The sequence below is a fragment of the Notolepis coatsorum genome (assembly GCF_963971535.1).
Source record: "Notolepis coatsorum genome assembly, chromosome: 6".
Taxonomy (NCBI): domain Eukaryota; kingdom Metazoa; phylum Chordata; class Actinopteri; order Aulopiformes; family Paralepididae; genus Notolepis; species Notolepis coatsorum.
The window spans coordinates 98291409-98317126 of NC_140170.1; the positions used below are offsets into that span (position 1 = coordinate 98291409).

The window sequence follows — 25718 nt, forward strand, 5'->3', positions numbered from 1 at the left end:
GTCTGGATAAGCGGTTATGTTGACAACGTGTTTGATCGTCTCATGTTGACAACATGTTTGATCGTCTCATGTTATGTTGACATCATGTTTGATCGTCTCATGTTATGTTGACAACATGTTTGATCGTCTCATGTTATGTTGACAACATGTTTGATCGTCTCATGTTATGTTGACAACATGTTTGATCGTCTCATGTTATGTTGACAACATGTTTGATCGTCTCATGTTATGTTGACAACATGTTTGATTGTCTCATGTTATGTTGACAACATGTTTGATTGTCTCATGTTATGTTGACAACATGTTTGATCATCTCATGTTATGTTTGATCGCCTCATGTTATGTTGACAACGTGTTTGATCGCCTCATGTTATGTTGACAATGTGTTTGATCGTCTCATGTTATGTTGACAACATGTTTGATTGTCTCATGTTATGTTGACAACATGTTTGATCATCTCATGTTATGTTTGATCGCCTCATGTTATGTTGACAACGTGTTTGATCGCCTCATGTTATGTTGACAATGTGTTTGATCGTCTCATGCTTATTTGTGGTTGCTTCTTCATCTTCTTCTCCTCTGTTTTAACAGTTTGCAAACAGACAGGAACACCTTACCGAAGAAAGGCTTAGAGTACGTCCCACCGTGCATTTTCAGTAGTTATCAGAACATGTATATGAAGTCCAATAAGACTTATTATTATTATTATTAAATGTTTTATTGTTATTATTATTATTATTATTATTATTATTATTATTATTATTATTATTATTATTATTATTATTATTATTATTATTATTATTATTATTATTATTATTATTATTATTATTATTATTATTGTAAATGCATGTCCATTACTTGAAATCAATCCCCTGTCTTTTGTCTCAGGCGCTATGGCTCCAGCTTGTCAGATAGTGACGGGGGGAAACATGGGAGGCGCCACTCCCACAACACAGTCAGTATGACTGAGAGCGACAGCCCCCCCCAGCTACCCTCTCCAACCCGCACGCTCCAGCCCTCCTCTGGCAAGGCACCCCTCACCAACGTGGGTGAGTCTACTTTACCCGCCGACCCTTCCACTGCCAACATCTCAATATGCATTCCTAGTACATTATGAGGTGTGAATCTAATGAGATTGAACACCCCCCTCGCCCCTTTTTCTATTATTGTCAAATACCAACCTGTGTCGAGGAAGGTCATATTAACGCCTCACAGTTTATTGTTTTTAGTTAAGAAATGCCACGTTGACATGGTTAGTCATTAATAGAACCTAAATGATGTATAACTGCGGTACGGGCCGATATCACAATCTTATGATATGAGATCATCATCTTAACCTATATGTGAAATATGACTATCACATATGTAGACCCATTTACTGTTGGCTGCCAATGTGAAATACGTTGGTGATATAGAAGAGAGGTTATGTGGGTCTAGTCAAGCTATATTTATCACTTTGACTGTTGAGGAACCTCAGTGTCTGCTTACACTGAGTTATCAGAATAAGGCGCTATCCCAAGTTGTGTGTGTGTGTGTGTGTGCGTGCGTGTGTGTGTGTGTGTGTGTGTGTGTGTGTGTGTGTGTGTGTGTGTGTGTGTGTGTGTGCGTGTGTGTGTGTGCGTGTGTGTGTGTGTGTGTGTCGGCAGTGCTGTGTATTTGTGATAGTCTCCCCTCTGACCCCTCCCTTCTGTCCTCAACCCTAGTTGCCCCGATTTCGAGCGGTACCCCCAGGATAACCCGCTCCAACAGCATAGGTCCCCCCAGCGACTCCACTTATGACCTCTACGGGTCGTCTCCGCTGGGCAGCAGCATGTCCCTGGCTGACCGGCCCAAAAGCATGATGCGCTCTGGCTCTTTCCGCGAGCCTGGGGATGATGGTGAGCGCGCTCAGTGAAACCTCCTGCCGTGTGTGTGTGTGTGTGTGTGTGTGTGTGTGTGTGTGTGTGTGTGTGTGTGTGTGTGTGTGTGTGTGTGTGTGTGTGTGTGTGTGTGTGTGTGTGTGTGTGTGTGTGTGTGTGTGTGTGTGTGTGTGTGTGTGTGTGTGTGTGTGTGTGTGTGTGTGTGTGTGTGTGTGTGTGTGTGTGTGTGTGTGTGTGTGTGTGTGTGTGAAACAGCCTGCGTTAAACAAAGCTATCATATTATACTGTGATTATACTATAGCCCCTTTTAAACAGAGATCCTGCAATATTGCCCTAAAGCAGGGGTTCTCAAACTTGTTTCGACCACAACCCCATTTTATTTAGGATTTTTTTTGGCGACCCCCCACTTAATGTATCATGTAATTTCAACGTGGAATTAAGGAATTTTTCTTTTTTAGTTTTTTTTTGTGCCAATGCGCGACCCCACTGTCACCTAGCAACGACCCCACTTTGGGTCGCAACCCGTAGTTTGAGAACTGCTGCCCTAAAGAAAACCCCTCATTATGCCAGCTTTGCATTTTTACACTGAACCAAACAAAGCTGGCAAAATTCTGCCCCATGTGTTTTTTTGGACAGCATGTCGGCATTCCAGAATCGGAGGGCGTGACGTGTAAACACAACAGCGCCATCGTCTTCTTAGCAACCAGGAAATGCTTATGTGAAAAATGTATTAGAAGTTGATCAATCTAGTGATCTATGCACGAACACAATTCTTTCAGCGAACATTCAACAAACAGCATTGTGGAAACTAAGCAGGGTTGTACTTATAGGTGAAGTATTTCCAAAGTTTGCTATTTGGCGAAACAAGATGGCTTCTCTGGCCACTATTCTACATGATAGTAGAACAATAGCAAACATTAAATACCATATTGTGCTGAATATAAGACAGGGTTTTTTCCTAGAATATTTTTTTAAAAAGGGGCGTTGTCTTATTTTAGGGGTCTATACTTTTAATGTCATTATACAATCATTATTGCCTTCTCGGCCGTGCGGCACGGTTGAGAATAAGTGTCATCAAGGGTGGAGGTTGGAGCTGAGGTGCGAGGCGCATGGCCCTGCTTTCAAACTGCTAGTCTCCAGGGCCCGACTGGTCCGGGTCCCTGACAGCTTTCTGACCGCAGCTGCCACACGCTCCGAGGGTTTGACGGAGTGTAGGTTGCGTGCCGGGGGCGCCTGGGTGTACCGAGCCGGTAGACCGGGGCGAGCCTGCCTGTTGAACCGAAACCAAACCAGTGCGGAGGTCTTACCCTGGCCCCTGTGTGCTCGCCTCTCCCTGGGGGTTTGACAGTCTCCCAGTGCACCAGCGGCGGGCGTGGGTGTCCCAGCTCCCAGCTGTCTCTTTTTTTATACAGACGTAGATTTGGCCATGTGACTACCTCCGCTGCCGACAACAACCCCCCACTCCATATTCCATGTTCATACCTTTTATACAAGTCGGCGAGGCGGAATCACGGTGCAACATTCCTGCCTTGAACAGGCTACTAAATGTAATGTCAGCAGGCCTTAAACAGAGAGAAGGGGAGGGCGGGGGGAGTCTGTATGGCCTCCTCCATTTTAGATTACAGTTGAGTTCTACGAGGCCTGATGAGTATTTCACCTCTTCAGTGTTGTCAGCAGATGTTTGATCGTATGTAATTTTTCCCGCCTCGTTGCTGTGTCCTCTTAACTTTGTAGTACAGTATGTATGTACTGATGCAGTCAGTATAGCATGGTGTTGTTTAACGCATTGGGTGCCGGACCCGACTATAGTCGGTTTAACTCGCCGAACGTACAACGCCAGACCTGAGTATAGTCGGGTTTTGGTCGTTATTTCTTTTATTCGCTATTTCCATTCATAATCCATCGAGGGAGCCTGATGTTATCATTGGGAATGGGTCTGAGATCGCAAACGTCCAATACCGCCTTGCAGCCGGTATTGCACATCCTTGGAAACTCTCTGGCTTGGTCTGTCTGTCGATCAAAAAAGTCCGGTCCGGGTTTTCCTAGTTGGGCAGGAGTAACGTTTATAACACATGGATTGAGGATAATCAAGCACTCCCGGATCATGTTCTTTGGTGGATTATGTTGGTAACATGATCAACATCAATACGTGGAATGGCGATCAGATAATTGGAATATTCTCTTTGCAGTACATCCTAGTCAAGGTAAGGGCTATATCGTATCAATCTTGCGTTGATAGAAGAATCCCTTCCCCGCGATCCTAACGTATGTGTGTAATGTGTGTGTGTAACGTATTCCGTTGGTGACGATCGAAGCATAGAAACCCCCCCCACCCTTTCATGCATGCATGATGAAACATAATACCGATAATATAGCGTTGATTTCAGATTGTTGATCCAGGCGAGGAATGCCACGGTTTCTAGTGAAATGCACTAAACGCTACATAGCGGCGTTTCCTGGGATTACACAGAATTACTCTAAAACTATACTCATATTCACAACGGTATAAAACGGGAATGTATGGATGGGAAAATTATGTTTTTTTTGCATCTTGACCGGAAGAAACTCAATGACAATCGACTATATTATTAGATCCATAGCTATAATATATAATATAGCTTTAGCGCTTTAAACACCGCCACGTATTCCCATTCGTTTAAAGCGGTGGCCTTTCAACAGTAACAGTAAACAGCTACATCTGGCGCTGAAAGTGTTAATATGTACTGATGCAGTATAGCATGGTGTTGTTTAACTGTTTCAGCACCAATGACGAAAAAAGTCTGGTTATCTCGCCGGTGGTTGAGCGTCAATCACGAGAAAAGTCGGGTTTTAATTGTTATTTCTTTTATTCGCTATATCCATTCATAATTCATCCATCCAGCCCGATGTTATCATTGGGAATGGCTCTGAGATCGCAAACGGCCAATACCGCCGCCTAACGCCTTGCGGCCCCTATTGCACCCCATTTGAAACGATGTGGTTTGTTTCCTTGGCCGAGCTGAGCCGTGCAAGGCAGGCGCTTCGAACGATGCATGGACTAGGCCCCCCCCCCAATTTATATGCAATGCTGGATAACGCTGGATACACAAACGCGACCAGTATTTGGAATAGCGATCAGATAATTGGATTATTCTTTTTGCAGTACATCATTTACAAGGTAAGGACTCTATGTTATCGATCTTGCATTGATACGATAATTATTTTCCCGCGATCGAAGCATGTCAGGGTGGTGTGTGTGTGTGTGTTGTAGCGATCAAAAGCACGGAGGGGCCCGCGTCCCCTTCTCCCTTTCATGCGTGCATGATGAAAGATAATACCGATAATCTAGCGTTGATTTCAGATAGATTTTTGATCCAAGCGAGGAATGGCAACGTGTTTATTGAATATCACTAAAACGCAGTTTTCACGTCTTTTCCTGGGATTACTCAGAATCACTCAAACTATACTCATATTCACCACGGTATAAAACGGAAATGTACGGATGAAAAAATAATCAGTTTTTTGCATGTTGACCGGAAGAAACTCACTGACAATCAACGGTGTTATTAGATCCATAGCTATAATATTTAATATAGTTTTAGCACTCGCAAACACCGACATTATCTCCATTGAACAGAGCGCTGGCCTTCTTACCACAAGGTAAACAGCGACCTCTAGGCACTGATTGAGTACAACCAACCTTTTTAATATCAAGTAATTTTGTGCTTTTCTCACCCCCTCTATTTTTAGTGCACGGCTCTGTCCTCTCTTTGGCCTCGAACGCATCATCAAACTATTCCTCGGTGAGTAAAGACAGTTGGTGTTGTTGTTGTTGTTGTAAGTGTTGCTGTTGTTGTTGTTGTTGTTGTTGTTGTTGTTGTTCCGTGTTTGTTCAGGATCAAAAACGCTTTGCATTCCCTTGACTGGGTCAATCATTTAAAGGGTTATGAAGGGGAAATCATTTTTGATTCCCAGTGTTGTCATTGTTTTAACTGTCACAACGCCAGTTTAGAGGAAATTGCTTGATGATCTTTTGGGAGTTCAGAGAAAATGTTTGCTCTGACAACCAACAGAATTGAATAAAAAAAAATAGTTGCATACTGCCTCTATTTTGGTTTAAAAAATATATTGTTGTTACAAATGACATTTTCACCTTCCAGTGACATTCCAGTGGAGTAGGCTTATAACAGCTTTTTTTTTTTTTTTTATCTTGGTTCTTAACCCTTTCTGCGCCAACAACGAGTTAACTCGTTATTGCCGTCCAATCGTTGAGCGCCAGACAACGAGTATACTCGTTATTGGATCAGTTTTTCTTCTATTCGCTATTGCCATTCATAATTCATCCAGCAAGGAAAATACCGATACCGCCGCCTGGTGGTATTCGGCCAATGTTGCACTTACTTTCTGCAGGAAGCATGGCTCTGTGCGTCGGTGAATGTTGTCCGGGCGCAGTTATCTTGTAACGTGGATCCAGATGAACAGTCGAGTGCATTGATCGCCTTCGAGACGCAAGAATCAATATGCTTTTGGATAGGGATGCACCGAAATTTCGGCCACCGAAAGTTTTCGGCCGAAAGAGTTTTTTCACCGAAAATATATCACCGAAACAGAAACAACCTGTAACCTAACGCGTGTTGTTGTGATGATGTCATCAAAACGTGGCTTCAGTCATTACATGCGCAACGTGAGCTCTTCAGTCCTGCGTTCTGCAGCCTGTGATAACTCCTCTTGGGCCTCGGGAGTCGCGCTGTTTCTATGTAAACTCTGCGCGCAACGCGTCCAATAAATGCGTCTTTAACATGCTTTATATCCTTATTTACTATATGCCCGTCGCGGTTAATCACTGAGTGATCTAATATGCATATTCTTCAGAGCGAGAGGGGGAGGGATTGTATTTCTCACATTGACGCTGTCTGTCGTTGATAATATAATCTGAAGAGCATTATTATTATTATCATTCTCGAGCATACACGTTGCGCGTCTACTGTGCCAAAGTCAAGAGAGCACATTCATCTGGGGACTAGAAAGGTGCGCTCAGTAGAGCACAGATGTCCGCCATGGCGGCAGCCACACATGTCTTCTCCAGGGGTGCAGTGCTGGGCAAACGCGGTCAAACGACGTTTGGGCTTCGTCACTGAGGCCGAAGTGCGCGCATCCTATTATTATGCAAAGTCTAGGTGGTAAGTGCCGGCCGGCCACACAAAAATGACTCGTCGCGGCACTTATCACCTAGACTTTGCATAATAATAGGATACCGACAACCAAATACAAGCCCTGTAGGTGGGGGGTTGCTTGATCTCTCGACTGGAAGGATGAGACAAGGTGTATCGTCTGTTCTGTGCGCAACCGAGGGAACATGTATGCGCGCGCGCGTGCACGGGAGCGCGCAGGCGTTTGGCCTTCGCCCATATTACGACTGCACCCCTGGTCTTCTCTCTCTCTATCTATCTATCTATCTATCTATCTATCTATCTATCTATCTATCTATCTATCTATCTATCTATCTATCTATCTATCTATCTATCTATCTATCTATCTATCTATCTATCTATCTATCTATCTATCTATCTATCTATCTATCTATCTATCTATCTACCTCTCTCTCTCTCTCTCTCTCTCTCTCTGATTGATTGATTGATTGATTGATTGAAAACTTTATTAACAGATTGCAGAATGGGTACAATACAGTACAGCTCAATACACACAATTGTTAAGGGGATGCAGACCAGAGAAAGACTTTCGTCTTGTTTACATCAGGGTCCCCCATTTTCAATTCATCAGGACATATATGACATACATGACATACAGATAGACAGTACTGCTACATCTATACATTTATGACATACCAGATTTGCAAATACAGTACTGTTTGTGATAGAAAAAGAGTCCAGAAAAGGGAGTATATGCATTTGACGTAGAAACTGTACATTGGAGGAGATGGGGGGGGGGGGGGGGGGGGTGGGGGGGGGGGGGGGGGGTGGGGTGGGGGGGGTGGGGGGGGGGGTGGGGGGGTTTGGTAGAGGGGTTGGGGGGGGGGGGAAACACTGTACAACCTGTACAAGCAAAGCTGTACATTGGAATATTGACAACCATACTAGGTAATTTACTGTACATTGGAGGGGGTACTTTTATATAAAATGCTTACTGTAGCCACTACAGTAACATCATTAAGTCTGCTATAAGCTATTCTCCCTCTCATGTGTGCAGATCTTTATGCAGTTTTAAAGTACATTGGCTTTGTTCTGAATGCACTTTGTACGGTAGTTATCCTACAGAGAAAAGAAAATGCACTTGACTTGGAATTAATGTACTGTATGCATTCAGAAGTGCTGAATAAATGTTTTATGGACCCATAATAGTGATTATTTATTATTTAAGTTAAGTTTAGCCATAATCATATATTTTTCCATAATCAGGTAGCTGAACAACATTGGTAAAAATAAATTCTATTCTATGAATCATTTTCGGCCTTTCGGCATTCGGTTTTCAGCCAACTGTTTCCTATTTTTGGTATCGGTTTCGGCCAAGAATTTCCCATTCGGTGCATCTCTACTTTTGGAGCTTATGGCGTCGGCCAAACGGAAATAGGATCTAGCAGATGGCAATCAAATAATTGGAATATTCTTTCTGCATTCTCGGCTAGAGGTAAGAGCAATCTAACGTTAATTCCAGCTTGACAATCAATTAATCATAAACGACCCCCCCCCCCCCCCCCCCATTTCCTGCATGCATGATGGAACATAATATATACCGATCATATGCATTTGTTGTATGCATTGTAGCGTGTATAGGGACGAAGTATACGGTTTAAGTATAATATACGTCGCAGGCTATTACTAGCGTTCTAGGAATTATCCTAGACCACTCTAAAACTATACTTATATTCACCACGGTATAAAACGACAATGTATGAATGGTAAAAAAATATTACTTTCCCACATCTTGAAAGATAGATACCCGATGTCAACTGGGCCATAGTAATGCACATATAGCTATAATATTTAAATAGTTATAGCCCTGCAAACAAGGTGAGCGACTCCCACCGTTTACAGTGATGGCGTGAGCTGCTAAGGATGCGGCTAATCCCCGGCGGCCAATGTGTTAAATGTAATTTAGAATAACTATCCTCATCATCTCTTGAACATATTCATGCAAACAAGAATTTGTATGACCTGGTATCAAATTCAAGAAACACCATGACGCTGCCTCTTGGGACTGGGTATACTGTAGCCTAGCACGTAAACAACATCGCCATAGGCTGACAGCTGCTATCTGCTATAGGCTGTCCCTGTTTCACCCTGTCTAGCTCCTCAGCTGCCCCCAACGTTCACCTTCTCCCCCCTCCCTCTCTTGTTGTTTATTTGCCTTTGCCATGCATCCTTTAGACTGAGGAGAGGATACAAGGAGAGGTAAGGCTAACGTGTCCCTGCTACTCCACCCACTCATGTCCGTTTCCTCCACCTCATGTCCAACCTGTGCCGTCCTCCATCAAGCCCATCCACCCCCAGCAGGATGACCTTTCTAGCTTTATTTGTTGTTTCGTTTGTTTCGATCCATTGATTGTTTATGTTCTGGGTTTATTATTTCTTATTCAACGTCGTCTGTCCCTTTGCGTCATCTGCTTTCATAATAAAACGATAATTTTTTTTCATTTAATTTGTCTTTTCATTTTATATTTTTTACATTTTAACCCTTTTAAAATTCACAGTGCCAACAACATTATCCCATCACTGTTCTTCATTCGTCACAATCAAAGCCTGCAGTAACGATTAACAAGCTCAATAATGGTGCTAATTCTGTGCGGCCTGCGAGGTATACTTTGTCCACATTGCTCCGTCTCACTTTCCCGTCTCTTTCACAGCAGATCCGTAAACTGAGACGGGAGCTGGAGTCCTCCCAGGAGAAGGTGGCCAACCTGACCACCCAGCTCACCGCTAACGTATGTATAGTAACCACTGCCGCCGCCTATATTCTAAACCTTTAAAGGCTAATGTGATTCTGTGTTAATCCTCGTGACAAGCCTGTGTGTGTGTGTGTGTGTGTGTGTGTGTGTGTGTGTGTGTGTGTGTGTGTGTGTGTGTGTGTGTGTGTGTGTGTGTGTGTGTGTGTGTGTGTGTGTGTGTGTGTGTGTGTGTGTGTGTGTGTGTGTGTGTGTGTGTGTGTGTGTGTGTGTGTGTGTGTGTGTGTGTGTGTGTGTGTGTGTGTGTGTGTGTGTGTGTGTGTGTGTGTGTGTGTGTGTGTGTGTGCGTGCGTGCGTGCGTGCGTGCTGCACTTGTGATTGACGGTGGTGGAGCAGTCTGCCAGTGGGCTCTACAGCTTGCGGGGAACACTATCTTTATTTGGGCTCCTCTTCAGGAAGCGAGCTCATTTCCTAATGTCTCTGTTGGATAAACGACAGATCTTTCTGGCTGAGAGACAATTGGTTCTCAGTGTGGTCTGGGGAGGGGAGGGGGTTCCAGGGCGTCCCCAGAAAATGGGGGAATTTCAGTATCACTAATAATTTCTAGAAGTTAGCACAATGAAAGAATCTATACAAATTAATATTCTAGCTCCTCTGTTATCTTGTTATCTTCACACCTAAAGACAGCTATGGAATTCTCAACTAAAACACACCATAGCATTGACTAAAGCATACCATATAGCATCAACTAAAGCACACCATAGCATCAACTAAAGCAAACCATAGCATCAACTAAAGCAAACCATAGCATCAACTAAAGCAAACCATAGCATCAACTAAAGCAAACCATAGCATCAACTAAAGCAAACCATAGCATCAACTAAAGCAAACCATAGCATCAACTAAAGCATACCATAGCATCAACTAAAGCAAACCATAGCCTCAACTAAAGCAAACCATAGCATCAACTAAAACATGCCATATCCTCAACTAAAGCAAACCATAGCCTCAACTAAAACATACCATAGCCTCAACTAAAGCAAACCATAGCATCAACTAAAACATACCATAGCATCAACTAAAGCAAACCATAGCATCAATTAAAACATACCATAGCCTCAACTAAAACATACCATAGCATCAACTAAAGCAAACCATAGCATCAACTAAAACATACCATAGCCTCAACTAAAGCAAACCATAGCCTCAACTAAAACATACCATAGCATCAACTAAAGCAAACCATAGCATCAACTAAAGCAAACCATAGCATTAACTAAAGCATATCGCATCAACTAAAACATACCATAGCCTCAACTAAAGCATATAGCATCAACTAAAACAGACCATAGCATCAACTAAAGCAAACCATAGCATTAACTACATTTACATTTACATTTAGTCATTTAGCTGACGCTTTTATCCAAAGCGACTTACAAGTTCTGTACGACAAGCCATCAGGAAGGGCACAACTCTATCAGCTGAGTAACAATGTTCATCAAAGTGTTGAGTGCTACAGTGTAGGTTAGTTTATTAGGACAAGTGCATGACAGTATGGTTAGTTAGGGTTAGACTTTTTTTTTTTTTATTCAAATAATGGTTGAAGAAGTGCGTCTTTAGTCGACGGCGAAAGATTGGACGTGTTTCGGCTGTCCTAACTGGGGTGGGTAGTTCATTCCACCATTGTGGGGCAAGGACTGAGAATAGGCGACTTCTCTTTGATGACCCTCCCGGAGCTTGGATAGGAGTAGGTCTGAGGCGGCCAGAAGATGCAGAGCGTAGGGGTCTTGAGGGTGTGTAGTTAGAGACCATTGACTGGAGGTAGGCGGGAGCAGTTCCCTTTGCCGCACGGTATGCTAGGTCGAGGGCCTTGAAGCGGATTCGTGCAGCAATGGGGAGCCAGTGCAGGTCCCTAAGAAGTGGGGTGACATGGGCCGACTTCGGTAGGTTTGAGATCAGGCGGGCCGCTGTGTTCTGAATGAGTTGAAGAGGCTTAGTGGCAGTGGCCGGGAGGCCAGCGAGCAGTGCGTTGCAGTAGTCGAGGCGGGAGATGACTGTTGATTGGACGAGGAGTTGGGTGGCTTCTTTTGTCAGGAAGGGGCGGATCCTTCTGACGTTGCTCAGGAGGAATCGGCAGGTTCTGGTTGTCGATGTGAGCATATCGCATCAACTAAAACATACCATAGCCTCAACTAAAGCATATAGCATCAACTAAAACAGACCATAGCATCAACTAAAGCAAACCATAGCATTAACTAACGCATATAGCATCAACTAAAACAGACCATAGCCTCAACTAAAGCATACCATATCTAACAACGTGGGGCAGAATTTTATGAAATGTTGGTCCATGGCCGACATATCAATGCGGGGGTCCTTCACATTAAAATGTTTTGAGAACCACTGCAAACAACACGGCTCCTGGGTACCAGACATTATGTTCCATTGGCTCACGACGAGCCAATGGAAAATAATTCCTCGACAAACCAACCAGCAGGGGCATCAGGCTCTAATGACATAATATGTTGATTTAGGTTATAAAAACCCTGGATACCGGACAGGGTGAGATGTGAGCAGTAATGTGCTGCGAATAGATTTATCACTGTGACAGACGGTATCATACCAGTGTTTTGATTGGGGAACAATCTACGTGGCTTGCTGACCAAGGGAAACAAGGATCACTGTAGTTGGTGATGATTACATGACTTTGGCCGTCGGCCCCACGCCCAGGGAAGGGAGTACAGCCAGTTGCCACATTATTGAAGAGAGATTTATCACCCCGGCGGGTACTGTAGGGGGCTCCGCGCAGCCACGCTGTTGCCCCAACGCACTTACCGTTCATCTGCAACAACGTCACTACGTACACTCTTTCAACTCTGCAATCTGCTCATAAACGCCCATGTAACCCTGTTAACGCTCTCTGCCATTCCTGCTCTCTCGCGATTCACCTTTCAATTCAGCTCGCCACTCTTTTCTCTCTGCACTCTGACAGGACTAGTCTCACTCCTCTGTTCTTACTGTAGATGTTCACATTAACTTCAGTAGTGACCATATGATTGAGAGCTGATTATTGCATGATGCGTTACTAAAGAAAGATAAACATCCAGCCTCGATGAAATTACACTTCTTACACTACTATCACTTCTTACACTACTGTCACTGGAATGCTGATATCTACTTTAACATGTGGTACTGTATGTGATGTGACGTATGGCTGTGAGTGTTCACTTGTTCATCTATGAATGCGACCTTGGCTAATACTAATATAAGTAACTTGTTTAGTTTTTTGGCAAATCTTTTAATCATTTGCATAATGCAGTTGATAAGTAGCCGAGGTCTGTTTCAAGAACTGTGTGTCACTATGTGAGGAGTGCACTGCCAGGCCTAATGCCACTGTCCCCTCCCCTCTCTCCTCCGCTCTGGGCTGTTTTGACCGCTGGACTCGTTTTGCTGCCCCCTGCCTGCCTGCCGCTGACCCACACCATCGGATGCTGGGTGTATGGTAGCAGCTAGGCCAGGTTTGTTGGACTGTTGCTTCCGGAAACCCTCTCTCTCCATTGCCGCCGCATGACTCTCTGATGGCCGCGCCCTCAGGCTTGACGAGTGGCGGTCAGAAGTGTGTGGTGACCGGACGGTGGCGCGGCCCGGGCCTCTCATGAAGCATGTTGACCACGTATATTACACCCGTAAGCCAAGGACATGCAGCGCATCCTTTTACATTTTGCCTAGAAGGATATCTTGAAAGGCAAAGTAATCCAGGTAGTAGATGGAAAGATACCAAGCACTGATCCCATCCATACATTTTACAGTAGCAGTATAGACTTTTGACAATTGGGTTGGGATCACTGGGTGAAATTATAAAATCGTAATAAATGTTTCACCGTTAGACAGACCTAACATCCTGTGTTACCATGTGTGCCAAATGTGCCGAAAATCAATTCACTTGGATTTCTTACACATGGTTTATTGGCATGGGATTTTGGTATTGGGGCCATTCTGATTCTTTTTTTGGGGGCCTAGTATCAGAGCGATATCCAACACTAGTGTCAGCACATCCCTAACTAGCTCAGTAAATCAGCCTCAGCTGCAGAGTGACACATTCTACCCCAGAGGTCAAACATGCTACATTTGGTTAAAGGTCTGTGCCCCCAGTGCCGTGCCACGGTCGTCCCTCACACTCATCATCCTCCAAACTTATCACCATAACACTTCCTTTCATGTCCTTTCACACCTTCCCCAGCTGTCCATCATTACACCCCCCCCCCTCCTGCCAGGCAGATGGAGGAAGCCATTTACTTGATATGAGTGTCTGAGCCTGGAGATCTCTGCAACACAGCCAGTTACTCATAACAGTCTTCTATCTTCTTGTGTCTCTCTCTCTCTCTCTCTCTCTCTCTCTCTCTCTCTCTCTCTCTCTCTCTCTCTCTCTCTCTCTCTCTCTCTCTCTCTCTCTCTCTCTCTCTCTCTCTCTATTGTCTCTCTCTGTCTTATTCTAAAGGCAAACCTGGTAGCTGCGTTTGAGCAGAGTCTGGCGTTGATGACGGCGCGCCTGCAGACCCTGTCTGTCTCCTCAGAACAGAAGGTATATCCAGCTGTTCACTGATGTTCTAACACCTGTAACATGTTATTATTTAAAAACTATTATTTTCCCCTGCTGTGGGATAGATTTCAACAGTGGATGTGTTTTATTTAGGGAGCAGTATTAGATTTAATTGAGGTAACCTAGAGGTAACCTGTCTGTCTCCTCAGAACAGAAGGTAGAGTGGCCGATGAAAACACACACCCTGCCGTGTCAACCTTCGACCCACATTTCAATCCTGGCCCAAATGTGTTCGCCTGTCAGTTTCTATTTTGCAGACAGGATCCAAGCTAAACCAGTTGAATGTTGCAGAGACTGAGCTAAACCAGTTGAATGTTGCAGAGACTGAGCTAAACCAGTTGAATGTTGCAGAGACTGAGCTAAACCAGTTGAATGTTGCAGAGGCTGAGCTAAACAGGTTGAATGTTGCAGAGGCTGAGCTAAACAGGTTGAATGTTGCAGAGGCTGAGCTAAACAGGTTGAATGTTGCAGAGGCTGAGCTAAACATGTTGAATGTTGCAGAGGCTGAGCTAAACAGGTTGAATGTTGCAGAGACTGAGCTAAACAGGTTGAATGTTGCAGAGGCTGAGCTAAACCAGTTGAATGTTGCAGAGACTGAGCTAAACAGGTTGAATGTTGCAGAGGCTGAGCTAAACATGTTGAATGTTGCAGAGGCTGAGCTAAACCAGTTGAATGTTGCAGAGACTGAGCTAAACAGGTTGAATGTTGCAGAGGCTGAGCTAAACATGTTGAATGTTGCAGAGGCTGAGCTAAACCAGTTGAATGTTGCAGAGACTGAGCTAAACAGGTTGAATGTTGCAGAGGCTGAGCTAAACAGGTTGAATGTTGCAGAGGCTCTAAACCAGTTGAATGTTGCAGAGGCTCTAAACCAGTTGAATGTTGCAGAGGCTCTAAACCAGTTGAATGTTGCAGAGGCTCTAAACCAGTTGAATGTTGCAGAGGCTCTAAACCAGTTGAATGTTGCAGAGGCTCTAAACCAGTTGAATGTTGCAGAGGCTGTGAGCCCATCATACTCTGGGGTATTTGCTGTTTGTGTTTTCATCAGCCACTCAACGCAACACGTCAGCCTAGCTGATAGCACAGATACATTCCACATTCCCTGATCTGGGTTCAGTCATTAGTCTGTCAGCTACTACAGTAGGTTCATTAATTGTGAGAAAGCAGCAGGACCCCCCCCCCTCTCCATTTCTGTGTCCTCCTACATATAGATAGTGTAATGCAGAGCTGCCCTTAATGTGGCCCCCTGCAACATTGTCTTATTATCAAAGGGTTTCAGGGATTGATACTCATTTTAAGACAAGCTGGACTATTTATAAAACTAATTTAAAGACAACTTGCCTATAGTGCCTTGTTTTTCTGCCGCAAATGACACCTGAGGTGTCAAAAAAAGTGAGGTTGTCTTATTTTCGGGGTCTTAGAGATTGGAGGTATTCTAGCCCCTTTCCCGGCAAGCTAGTGTGTCTGGTATGAGGGGATTCTTTGCGCTCTCAAACTTAATAGGATATCACTGGCTTCACACTAGCTTAAAGAGTGAGCACACTACAGCCTTCATAAGACAGTCATGTTAATGTAAGATGATCCACCGGCTCGTCATTAGGTTTCAGAGGGTTGAAAGTAGGCCATGTTAACCAAGGTCAGAGCTGAGCAGGAGTTATAATTACAATGTTAAGGTCACGGTGATCAATGAGGCATGAGGATCGTTCAAATATAACATATGGTTCTATTTTTCACTTTGCAATATAAATTATATGTTTAAAATAGGCATACCAGTAGGCTACAGTGTTGTAGTAGTAGTCTACCGTCTTGTAGAGACCGTCTTGGTCTCAAGATCACATTTTGAAGGTGTCTTGTGTCGTCTCAGACTTGACTGCTTTTGACAAAGAGGACTCTGAATTTCAGAATTTTATTTCAAGACTACAACTGCAATTTCTGAGCATTTCAAATAAAAAAAATACTGAAAAAGCTGAATAACAAATGCATGATGTCAGAAAAGCAAGTTAAGCAACCACAGACCATATCAAGGAAGTTTCAGTTTACTCCGTTTCAGAATTAATACAAAGTACATCATATAACACAATAATTTAAACAAGGTGCACCACATAACACATGTAAAGACCAACAGTAGGGCTATTATAAAATAGATATATCATATGCATCAACCCATGCATAGCAGTACTATAACATAGTGCATGACAATAGTCTCATCACAGCCCTCAGGATAGTTTACAGCTGGCTTGGGAGGACAGACACATTTTGCATGACATAAGCATCCGCTATATACAAATATAATTACTTGCACTTACATACGTGTATCTGTAGGTCTACTTATAATCCATTAAGTGTTATCATCCATCTCTAGTTCACATGCTGTTGCCCGTGGCAGTAGAAAACATTCATGCCTGGGTCAGTCTGAAACATGCTGACGATTTTCTGCCTCTTTCTTTAATCAACTCTGGTGCAGATCTCCTTAAACGTCTCACGTTTTCTTTGCTTATATAGCGTTTTTCTTGGCTAGACTTGACAGACAACGTGAGGTATTGTGCCGGGATCAGACTACATATGCAGTAAATTCAGCCAGATTCTGTTGTGGCCGACACATTTCCAGCGCCGTACATGATTATGAACCTCCGGGACTGGCATACCCCCTGTAGTGTGACAAGAACAACGATGTGGCATCTCGGACGCCCGACGAAATTGTGACAATTCCAACATGTTCATTGACTTTGGACAAAAATGAGAAGTCCACACCAAACCCCTCCCCCCCAAACCTTGTGCCAAGACGGCATGCAGCGATCCGTCAGGGACAAACACATAGTGTGCCCTGTCGCACGGCCAAGACACAGTAAGACTTTATGATACTATGTTATGACATGAAAGACAAAAATATTTTGTAGCATGATCCCGGCATTAGGCAGCCAAATAGATTTAAAGCCTTGCCACAATGCAGCTCCTGCACTAAATCGGATAGTGCAACTTTAGGCTGCCAGGGTCATTTATCCACACAAGAAGGCAATCGATTGAAAGCATAATGACTTATTTTCAGCTTTTTATTTAAAGTACTATTAATAGCCTGTTTTTTTTTATTTTTATCAGCTCTATATCATGATTTAGTTGAAGAAGCCATGCAATTCTATGTCAAATCTGACATGCAGCACCCGCATAGCCTAAATGGATAAGCCCTTTTTTCCCCGCCACTGCGACAATTCGACTGTGAGACTCTCAGATCTGTGATACACTCTGGTCTTGGTCTTGACTCTGACTTGATACACTCTGGTCTTGGTCTTGAGTCTGACTTGATACACTCTGGTCTTGGTCTTGAGTCTGACTTGATACACTCTGGTCTTGGTCTTGACTCTGACTTGATACACTCTGGTCTTGGTCTTGAGTCTGACTTGATACACTCTGGTCTTGGTCTTGACTCTGACTTGATACACTCTGGTCTTGGTCTTGACTCTGACTTGATACACTCTGGTCTTGGCCTTGACTCTGACTTGATACACCATGGTCTTAATCTTGACTGACTTGATACACTAAGGTCTTAATCTTGACTCTAACTTGAGACACTTTGGTCTTCATCTTGACTGACTTGATACAATAATTGTCTTATTCTTGACTGTGACTTGAGACACTGGTTTTGACTGTGACTTGATACACTCTGGTTTTGACTGTGACTTGATACACTCTGGTCTTGACTGTGACTTGATACACTCTGGTCTTGACTGTGACTTGATACACTCTGGTATTGACTCTGACCTGATACACTATGGTCTTGATCTTGACTCTGACTCGACTACAACACTGGGCTACAGTTTAATCAAAAATAAATAACTCAAAATACTGTACATTTTTTACAATTGCATTTCTGTCTTCCGTAAACAAGGCATGCATTCCTTGCCATTTGGCCAGGGTCAGACAAGCCTGAACAAGCTGTCACAATGGGATGGATCGGCTTTGATTAATCAATGAACTGCGCTTTCTGGAGCCAGGAACACTACTTAGCTAATGTACTGCCCAGTTTGTAAAAGCTTTTTACTCTTGGGTGTGGGGTAGCCAGGCAGGGATGGAAATAATACATTTCAATAAATAAATAATAAAAATTAGATTTAGACTAGTTTCTTTGCAAAAGACTTAACAATGTTCCACAGATTCAAGGATGTCATATACAATTGTTGAAAATACATCCCCTTTAAAAGATATAAATATATACCTACCTTGTTTGATTCAATGTGTTAGTAGGTTACTGGTACATTCTGGTCAGGCTATACTTATTTAGTTTATTCACCTTATGTATTCACCTTAACAAGGACACTGCAAGCGCAACAATTTTGTCTTTCAACTTCCTATGAGCTTGTGACACATTATCTAGAAAGGAATATATTAGCCTTTGAAGTCTGGCAGTTTTTTAATGAAAAAAGCATGTACAGTAGCTGCGTTATTTACTTGTTTTAGGAAAATCTACACTTGGTAGCATCTTCATTACGAAGTGCAGCAGGAAATGAAGACACAATGGCAGAGGTGGGTAGGGCATGAATGACGTGACTAAAAACAAGATTTGATCATCAAAAAATTCATAGAAAATGGGGGGGGGGATCATCTTATAATCATGGTGGTCTTATATTCAGGCCAGTATGGTAATACACATCTAAATTACCAATGTCGATGGCCCACCACCCATGTTACATTATGTCATGTCATGCTATAGGACTCTGAGCTGAGTGATTTGAAGGACACCATTGACATCCTGAAGGCCAAAAACACAGAGGCCCAGGAGATCATACACGGGGCTCTCAATACCCCTGAGATCCCACCTGAAGGTAGGGGTCCTATTAAAGCAACGCCTTCTCCTTTCCTATACCACACAATAGACGAGTTGCATATGAGTATGTGTAAGATATGAATTAAAGAAAATTAAGAAATTGTGTATATTATATGGTATTTATTTAGTATATATATTATTTATATATAAATGTATTGGATTATATAGAGATACAGCGTTTATACATGTAATTAACAATAATTTTATTATATCATTTATTTGTGATGAATAGTTCAAAAGTGATAGGAATTAAAAAAAAAAAAAAAAGTGTATACTTCTTCCTACTCCTTTTTCAAACAGGGTACACTATGATTTGTTTATCTGTTTCTCTTTTTTGTTGTCTTTTATTATCTTTTGTATATATATATATGTCAAATTAATATATATATATATATAGTCCAGATATATTTTTGTTTTTATACTTCAAAAATAAAAACCGTTCATTCATTCACATACAGTAAAGACTGTTGTAAAGAATATTAGGCCTATTGTTAAAAATAACGTCCAAATGACTGCAACTGTTTTCCTTTAGCATCCATGCTTTATCATGTTCCTGTGTTCTCTCCTCTCTCGTGTTTCCCTCTAGAACTCCAGATCAAGCGTCAGAACTCGTCGGAGAGCATCTCCAGCCTCAACAGCATCAGCAGCCACTCCAGCATGGGCAGCCTGAAGGAGCAGGAGGCCAAGAAGAAGAAGAAGAAGAGCTGGGTGAGGGCAGACAGACTCTCTCTCGCTTTATTTCTAGTCAAGTCAAATGTATTTATAAAGCACATTTTGTACACAGAGGCAAAGTGCTGTACACAAAAGAAAAACGATAAAAAGAAGGCACAGTATAAAAAGGAATTAAAACATATATAAAAGGAACACAGATGGGTACAGTATAAAAGCGGTACATTCTCACAAATAGATTTTCAGTGCATTCAAATAGACAAAAGAAAAGAAAAAAGTGCAGTAAAGTGCAAAAAATAGTGCAGTGGTTTAGCAGTTGTTAAAAGCAGAAACAAACAAGGGTTTTTTGTTGGGGCAGATCTAATATCTTCTGGCAGTTTATTCCACCTATGTGTGGCATAGTAGCAGAATGTGGCTTCACCATGTTTTGTTCTGGTCTGGTTCTGGTGTCTAATATCCACTAAGGGCTTGTCATTCTGATAGTCATGTTCAAAGCATCTCCTAGAAGAATTGTTAGAGATCTTATTGTGCCAGATAAATCATCCCAGATTCTCACTCTCTATGCTGACGACACAGCTCTCTTTCATGCATGGCCATTGTTTGACTAGAATGTAAATAGATTGTACCTCAATGTTTTGGTATCTTGTCTTGCCCTCATTTGCACTGCCAAAAATGTAAACCATTCGACCTCTCGACTTGTCTTTGCTCCTGCATGCGTGAGCGATTCTCTCTTTCCTGTTCCATATCCCCCTATTAAGTATGACTCTGATCTCTCTCTCATGCTTCCCTGCTATTTGTTTCAGGTGTTTGAGGTGAGTGTGATGTTATTATATGGAGCCCCCTCCTGTGCCTGTCTTACCCGCCCTTCTCCGCTCTGCAGCAATGAGTCATACTTATATAGACGGTAGTAGTTTAATGATACTAATACTTGATTAATACAGTCAGGGAATTGTACCCCTCAGTTACAAGTAGTAGTAGTAAGAGTAGTAGTAGTAGTAAGAGTAGTAGTAGTACTGTTGGTAGTGGTGGTAGTAGTAGTAGTAGTAATAGTAGTAAGAGTAATAGTAGTAAATAGAAAATATTTGGAAAAGTGGCCTCTGCTTTCACCTCAGCATCATTCACTAACTCGCAGTGCTGCTATACACATTTTGATGATATTAAGTCATAGGTATTAGGTAATATAGGTTTGAATTAAGTAATATTATGTGCTATTAAAGTATCCATGTCCTTAACAAAAATAGAAAAGCTGCAAAAGTTGTTGAATGATGTTTCTTTTATTATTTTATGTTTCTTTGCTGCAAATGTTACTTATTTCTGGCTTTCTCTGTCATCTTTCCATGTGGTATTTATCTATTTTCATTAGATATTATCCATGTTTCTTATCAACAAGATTTGACTAATACACACGTCATACGGGCAAACATTTGACTCATCTCCATATGGTTTTGACTATGTAGTAGACTACCAAACCAGAGTTAAGTCTTCTCAGTGGGCTTCCCTTTGACTGGCCATAACAAACCCAGCCAGTGTTTCATCTCTGTATGCTACTATTCCTGCTGAGCTGGTTCAATATTTCAACAGTTTGTTAATCCTGCTGACCTGTATTTTGACATTATGTCAGATCAGCTTTGGGAATTCATGTGTCCCCAGTTTTGCATTAGAAAAGAGGACAAAACGCGGTCGGGTGGCGTAGCGGAGATTGCGTTCGTCACCAACACCGGAGACGCTGGATTCGCCTGTTCGAATTCAGCTCACAGCTCCGGCGTTGTCACCAGCTTGGCTGGCCGTTCACACTAATACAATTGCCTGTATTAGAGGGTGGGAAAGCTGGCGGGGTGGGTCCGGGTCGTTGTAAACAGCGACTCCTACAGTTCGGTCGGGGCGCCTGCTCAGCGCGGATAGGATCTAAGGGGGGTAGTGTGATCCTTCCACACGTTACACCCTCTCAGTGAGAGTCCGCGCTGCCAGGTGAAAAGAAGCGGTTGATTGGCTAGACGTGTGTCGGAGGAAGCACGTGATAGCCTCCACTCTCCCAGACCGACTGTGGGGGGTAAGTGCGCAGCGACCAGGAAGGGGATTGGGAATTGGCATAACGACTAACATTGGGATGGGAGAAAATCGGAGGAAAAATGAGGGGGAAAAAGATTAAAAAAAAAAAAAAAAAAGAGGACAAAACCGGAAACAGAAACAGAAAATTCATAGGTATTCTGTATTTTTTGTCTTCAGCTGTAAGATTGTATATTCATCTGATCAAAATTATCCTAAAGCAGATGGTTACCGTCCCTGTCTTTATTAATAAACGCTTTGTGTTTGTAAGTGTAACGTTATACCATGTGATGTTTCCGCTGATGATCAGCTTACCTTACTTAACGCCATTCAAACTTCCATTGATGTTGAAAAGGGGTAGAGAATACTCCATGAGAATGTTATAATAATAATAATAACTTTATTTGTATAGCACTTTTCATACAGAGGTTGCAGTTCAAAGTGCTTCACAACAGTAAAAATACAGGCATGGGTGAGCATAGCAGGGTATGGTAAATCACAGTGTTTCACATTAGGATCTAGCATCCTAATAGGCTCTTTATTCAGTAATACAAATAATAAAGTAGTTTAAAATGATTAAGTTTAAAAATAGTCAAAAAATTATAAAATAGAACGGACATACAACAACAGTAAAAAATGTAAATAGCAAGGTTACAGTAAAAAGTGTGAAAAATTGTTTAAAATGATTCAGTTTAAAAATAGTCATCAGTAAGAAGTAAAAAGTGTGATAACCGACACATGAATTTGATAGGCAGTGTAAAATAAGATACAATTAGCATAGAAAAGTAGGCAGGGTAAGAATAGTGCAGGTAAGTCATTGAAATGCCTGAGCAAAGAGATAGGTTTTAAGCTGTCTTTTGAAGATGTCTAGCGAGTTGGCTTCCCTGATGTTTTGGGGTAGTTTGTTCCACAGTTTTGGGGCATAGTTGATAAAGGCTGCATTACCGATCCTCTTTTGACTGTTTCTGGGAGCCTCTAGTAGTCCAGCAGCTGATGATCGCAGTGTTCTTGCTGGCGTTGTTTGAAGTTTGCTAGGCATATGTAATTCAGCCTTCTGAAAACCACTCTACTAGTCGCACAGTCCTGGTTCCTATGCGTATTTGAATAGCTTGTAGTAGAGTAATACAGTAACATTAGCGAATATAAATAATACGATGATTTTCACAATGGTAAGTGACCCATCATACCTAGTGACTTCCTTCAACCCTTTTCAACATCAATGGCAGTGTGAAAGGTAGGGTGATATCTACCAAAACATACACTTTATACACTTATGCACACAAAATGTGTTAAAGACGGAGACAATCTCTGGTAATGGCTAGAAATCTAAATTAGGCTAGTATGGCGCTCTAGCAGTCTTCAGGTCTATTGCTACTGATGTTGAGTGAACTAGATTCTCCAATTCCTTCTTTGAACAGCTACGGAGCTCGTTCAACAAGGCCTTCAGTAAGAAGGGTTCCAAGCTCTCATACGCTGACATCGAGGAGATAGCCACCCCAGAGTCCTCTGCACCCTCCTCCCCCAAAGTGCACCATGACGGGGAGAACCCTCCATCATCGATGACGTCCTCTGCCTCTGCGTCATCCTCCGGGTAAGATTATACACACACGGGCGTGGGTAGTCGTTATTAGATATTGTAAATGTTAACAGCAAAGATTTTAAAGGTCCAATTTGGAATTTTAATATAGTGGCCCCAAATTGAGCTATTACAAGTTTCTGTCATGGTTTGATTTGTTTTGGAATGGAAATATTTGAAAAATACAGTCAAGTTGTTCAAGTTCAAGTTCAAGTTCTTTAATAGTTGTCATACAGAAGTACAGAATACTTTCATACAAAATGCTTCTTACTGTTACGCTCCAGAGACTGTGCTAGACAAGATAGTATCAAATAACATAATAACATAATATAGCATGAATTTAGAAGAAGAAAATGAGGTCACAGTGTTCGGTATAGACATATGTACAATGTTCTGAGTTACCATATAATATACAATACACAATACTATGCAGTGTACTAATGTACAGTACTATCTAGTGCAAAGCAGAAATGGGATGAGGTACAATTTTAGGTACAATTTACAATTGCAAAAAACCCTTGTTTGTTTCTGCTTTTTACTGCAATTTACAGTCAGGATGTGAAGGTTGCAAGGAGATAATTTGTCATACACTTTTATCAAATGGAGCGCTTACTGACACAACATGGCTACAGAGGAACATTGTGACACCATGTGAAAACGTTGGCTTGTACATCCAGGCTCTGTGAAGAAGCTGACATGGAGGATGAGAAGGTGGTGTCAGACCTGCGCTCTGAACTCTGGGAGAAGGAGAGGAAACTTACAGACATCCGCCTGGAGGCTCTCAGCTCCGCTCACCACCTGGAGCAGCTGCAGGAGGCCATGACCAACATGCAGGTACTACAAAACTACTACTGGTACTACTCTTACTATTACTACTACTCCTACTACTACTACTAGCCTTAGGAACTTCTACTCATGTACAATAGAGAGCATCCTGACCGGCAACATCACCTCCTGGTTTGGGAATAGCACTGCACAAGACCGCAGCAGACTACAAAGAGTGACACGTTCAGCCGAACGCACAATTAGAGGGGGGCTTCCCACCCTCCAGAACATTTACAACAAGCGGTGCAAGGGGAAGGCTAAGAGAATTATTAAGGACTCGAGCCACCCGAACAACTGCCTCTTTGAACTGCTGCCGTCAGGCAAGCGATACCGGAGTCTTATGGCGAGCACAGAAAGACTCAGAAGGAGCTTCTATCCCCAGGCCATCAGGCTGCTAAACGAACAATAATCGCTAAACGAACAATAATCACTATGCAACAACCATCAAATGCACACAGCACACACACCCACACGCACACACACACTCACTCAAACAAACAACACACTGCAGCACCCACTCTCCACACTTTAGATCACACAAACACACTTACACTTTATATTTATTGATAAAGGATTTGCACTACAACTCGTACACCTACTGTGAATTGTACCTAAACTGCACCTTGTCCATTTATGCCTTGCACTATATAGTATTGTATATTAGTACACTGCACAGTATTGTATATTGTATATTGTATGGTAACTACGTCTACGAACATTGTACATATGTCTAAACTGAACACTGTGACCTCTTTTTTTCTTCTAATTTTTACTATGTTTTTATTTCATACTTATCTTGTCATGCACAGTCTCTGGAGCGCAACAGTAAGAAGCATTTTGTACAAAAGTATTCTGTACTTCTGTATGACAACTATTAAAGAAACTTGAACTTGAAACTACGACCACTACCAATAGTACTACTACTATTACTACTATTACTACTACTACTCTTACTACTATTACTACTATTACTACTACTACTACTACTACTACTACTACTACTACTACTACTACTACTACTACTACTACTACTACTACTACTACTACTACTACTAACAGTACTCCGCTCACCACCTGGAGCAGCTGCAGGAGGCCATGACCAACATGCAGGTACTACAAAACTACTACTGGTACTACTCTTACTATTACTACTACTCCTACTACTACTACTACGACCACTACCAACAGTACTACTACTATTAGTACTACTACTACTACTATTACTACTATTACTATTACTACTACTACTACTACTACTACTACTACTACTACTACTACTACTACTACTACTACTACTACTACTACTACTACTACTACTACTACTACTACCACCACTACCACCACTACCAACAGTACTACTACTATTAGTACTACTACTACTACTCTTACTACTATTACTACTACTACCACCACTACCAATAGTACTACTACTATTACTACTATTACTA

General features: G+C 42.3%; 1 protein-coding gene across 8 annotated transcripts in view; it reads left to right on the plus strand.

Annotated features, from left to right (window-relative positions):
* The window catches only part of nav1b (neuron navigator 1b), a 145418-nt gene that overhangs the window by 63284 nt on the left and 56416 nt on the right, over window positions 1-25718 (plus strand). For 4 of the 8 annotated variants that reach the window (XM_084317147.1, XM_084317148.1, XM_084317152.1 and 1 more), the window contains 12 exons: window positions 592-633; window positions 889-1049; window positions 1704-1877; window positions 5589-5641; window positions 9224-9247; window positions 9700-9777; window positions 14237-14320; window positions 18788-18853; window positions 19041-19152; window positions 19741-19862; window positions 23288-23460; window positions 24123-24279. In XM_084317147.1, the coding sequence (XP_084173273.1) occupies window positions 592-633; window positions 889-1049; window positions 1704-1877; window positions 5589-5641; window positions 9224-9247; window positions 9700-9777; window positions 14237-14320; window positions 18788-18853; window positions 19041-19152; window positions 19741-19862; window positions 23288-23460; window positions 24123-24279 (1246 nt within the window). The remainder of the gene's footprint in view (window positions 1-591; window positions 634-888; window positions 1050-1703; window positions 1878-5588; window positions 5642-9223; window positions 9248-9699; window positions 9778-14236; window positions 14321-18787; window positions 18854-19040; window positions 19153-19740; window positions 19863-23287; window positions 23461-24122; window positions 24280-25718) is intronic. The other 4 variants (XM_084317149.1, XM_084317154.1, XM_084317151.1 and 1 more) reach the window with 3 other exon arrangements.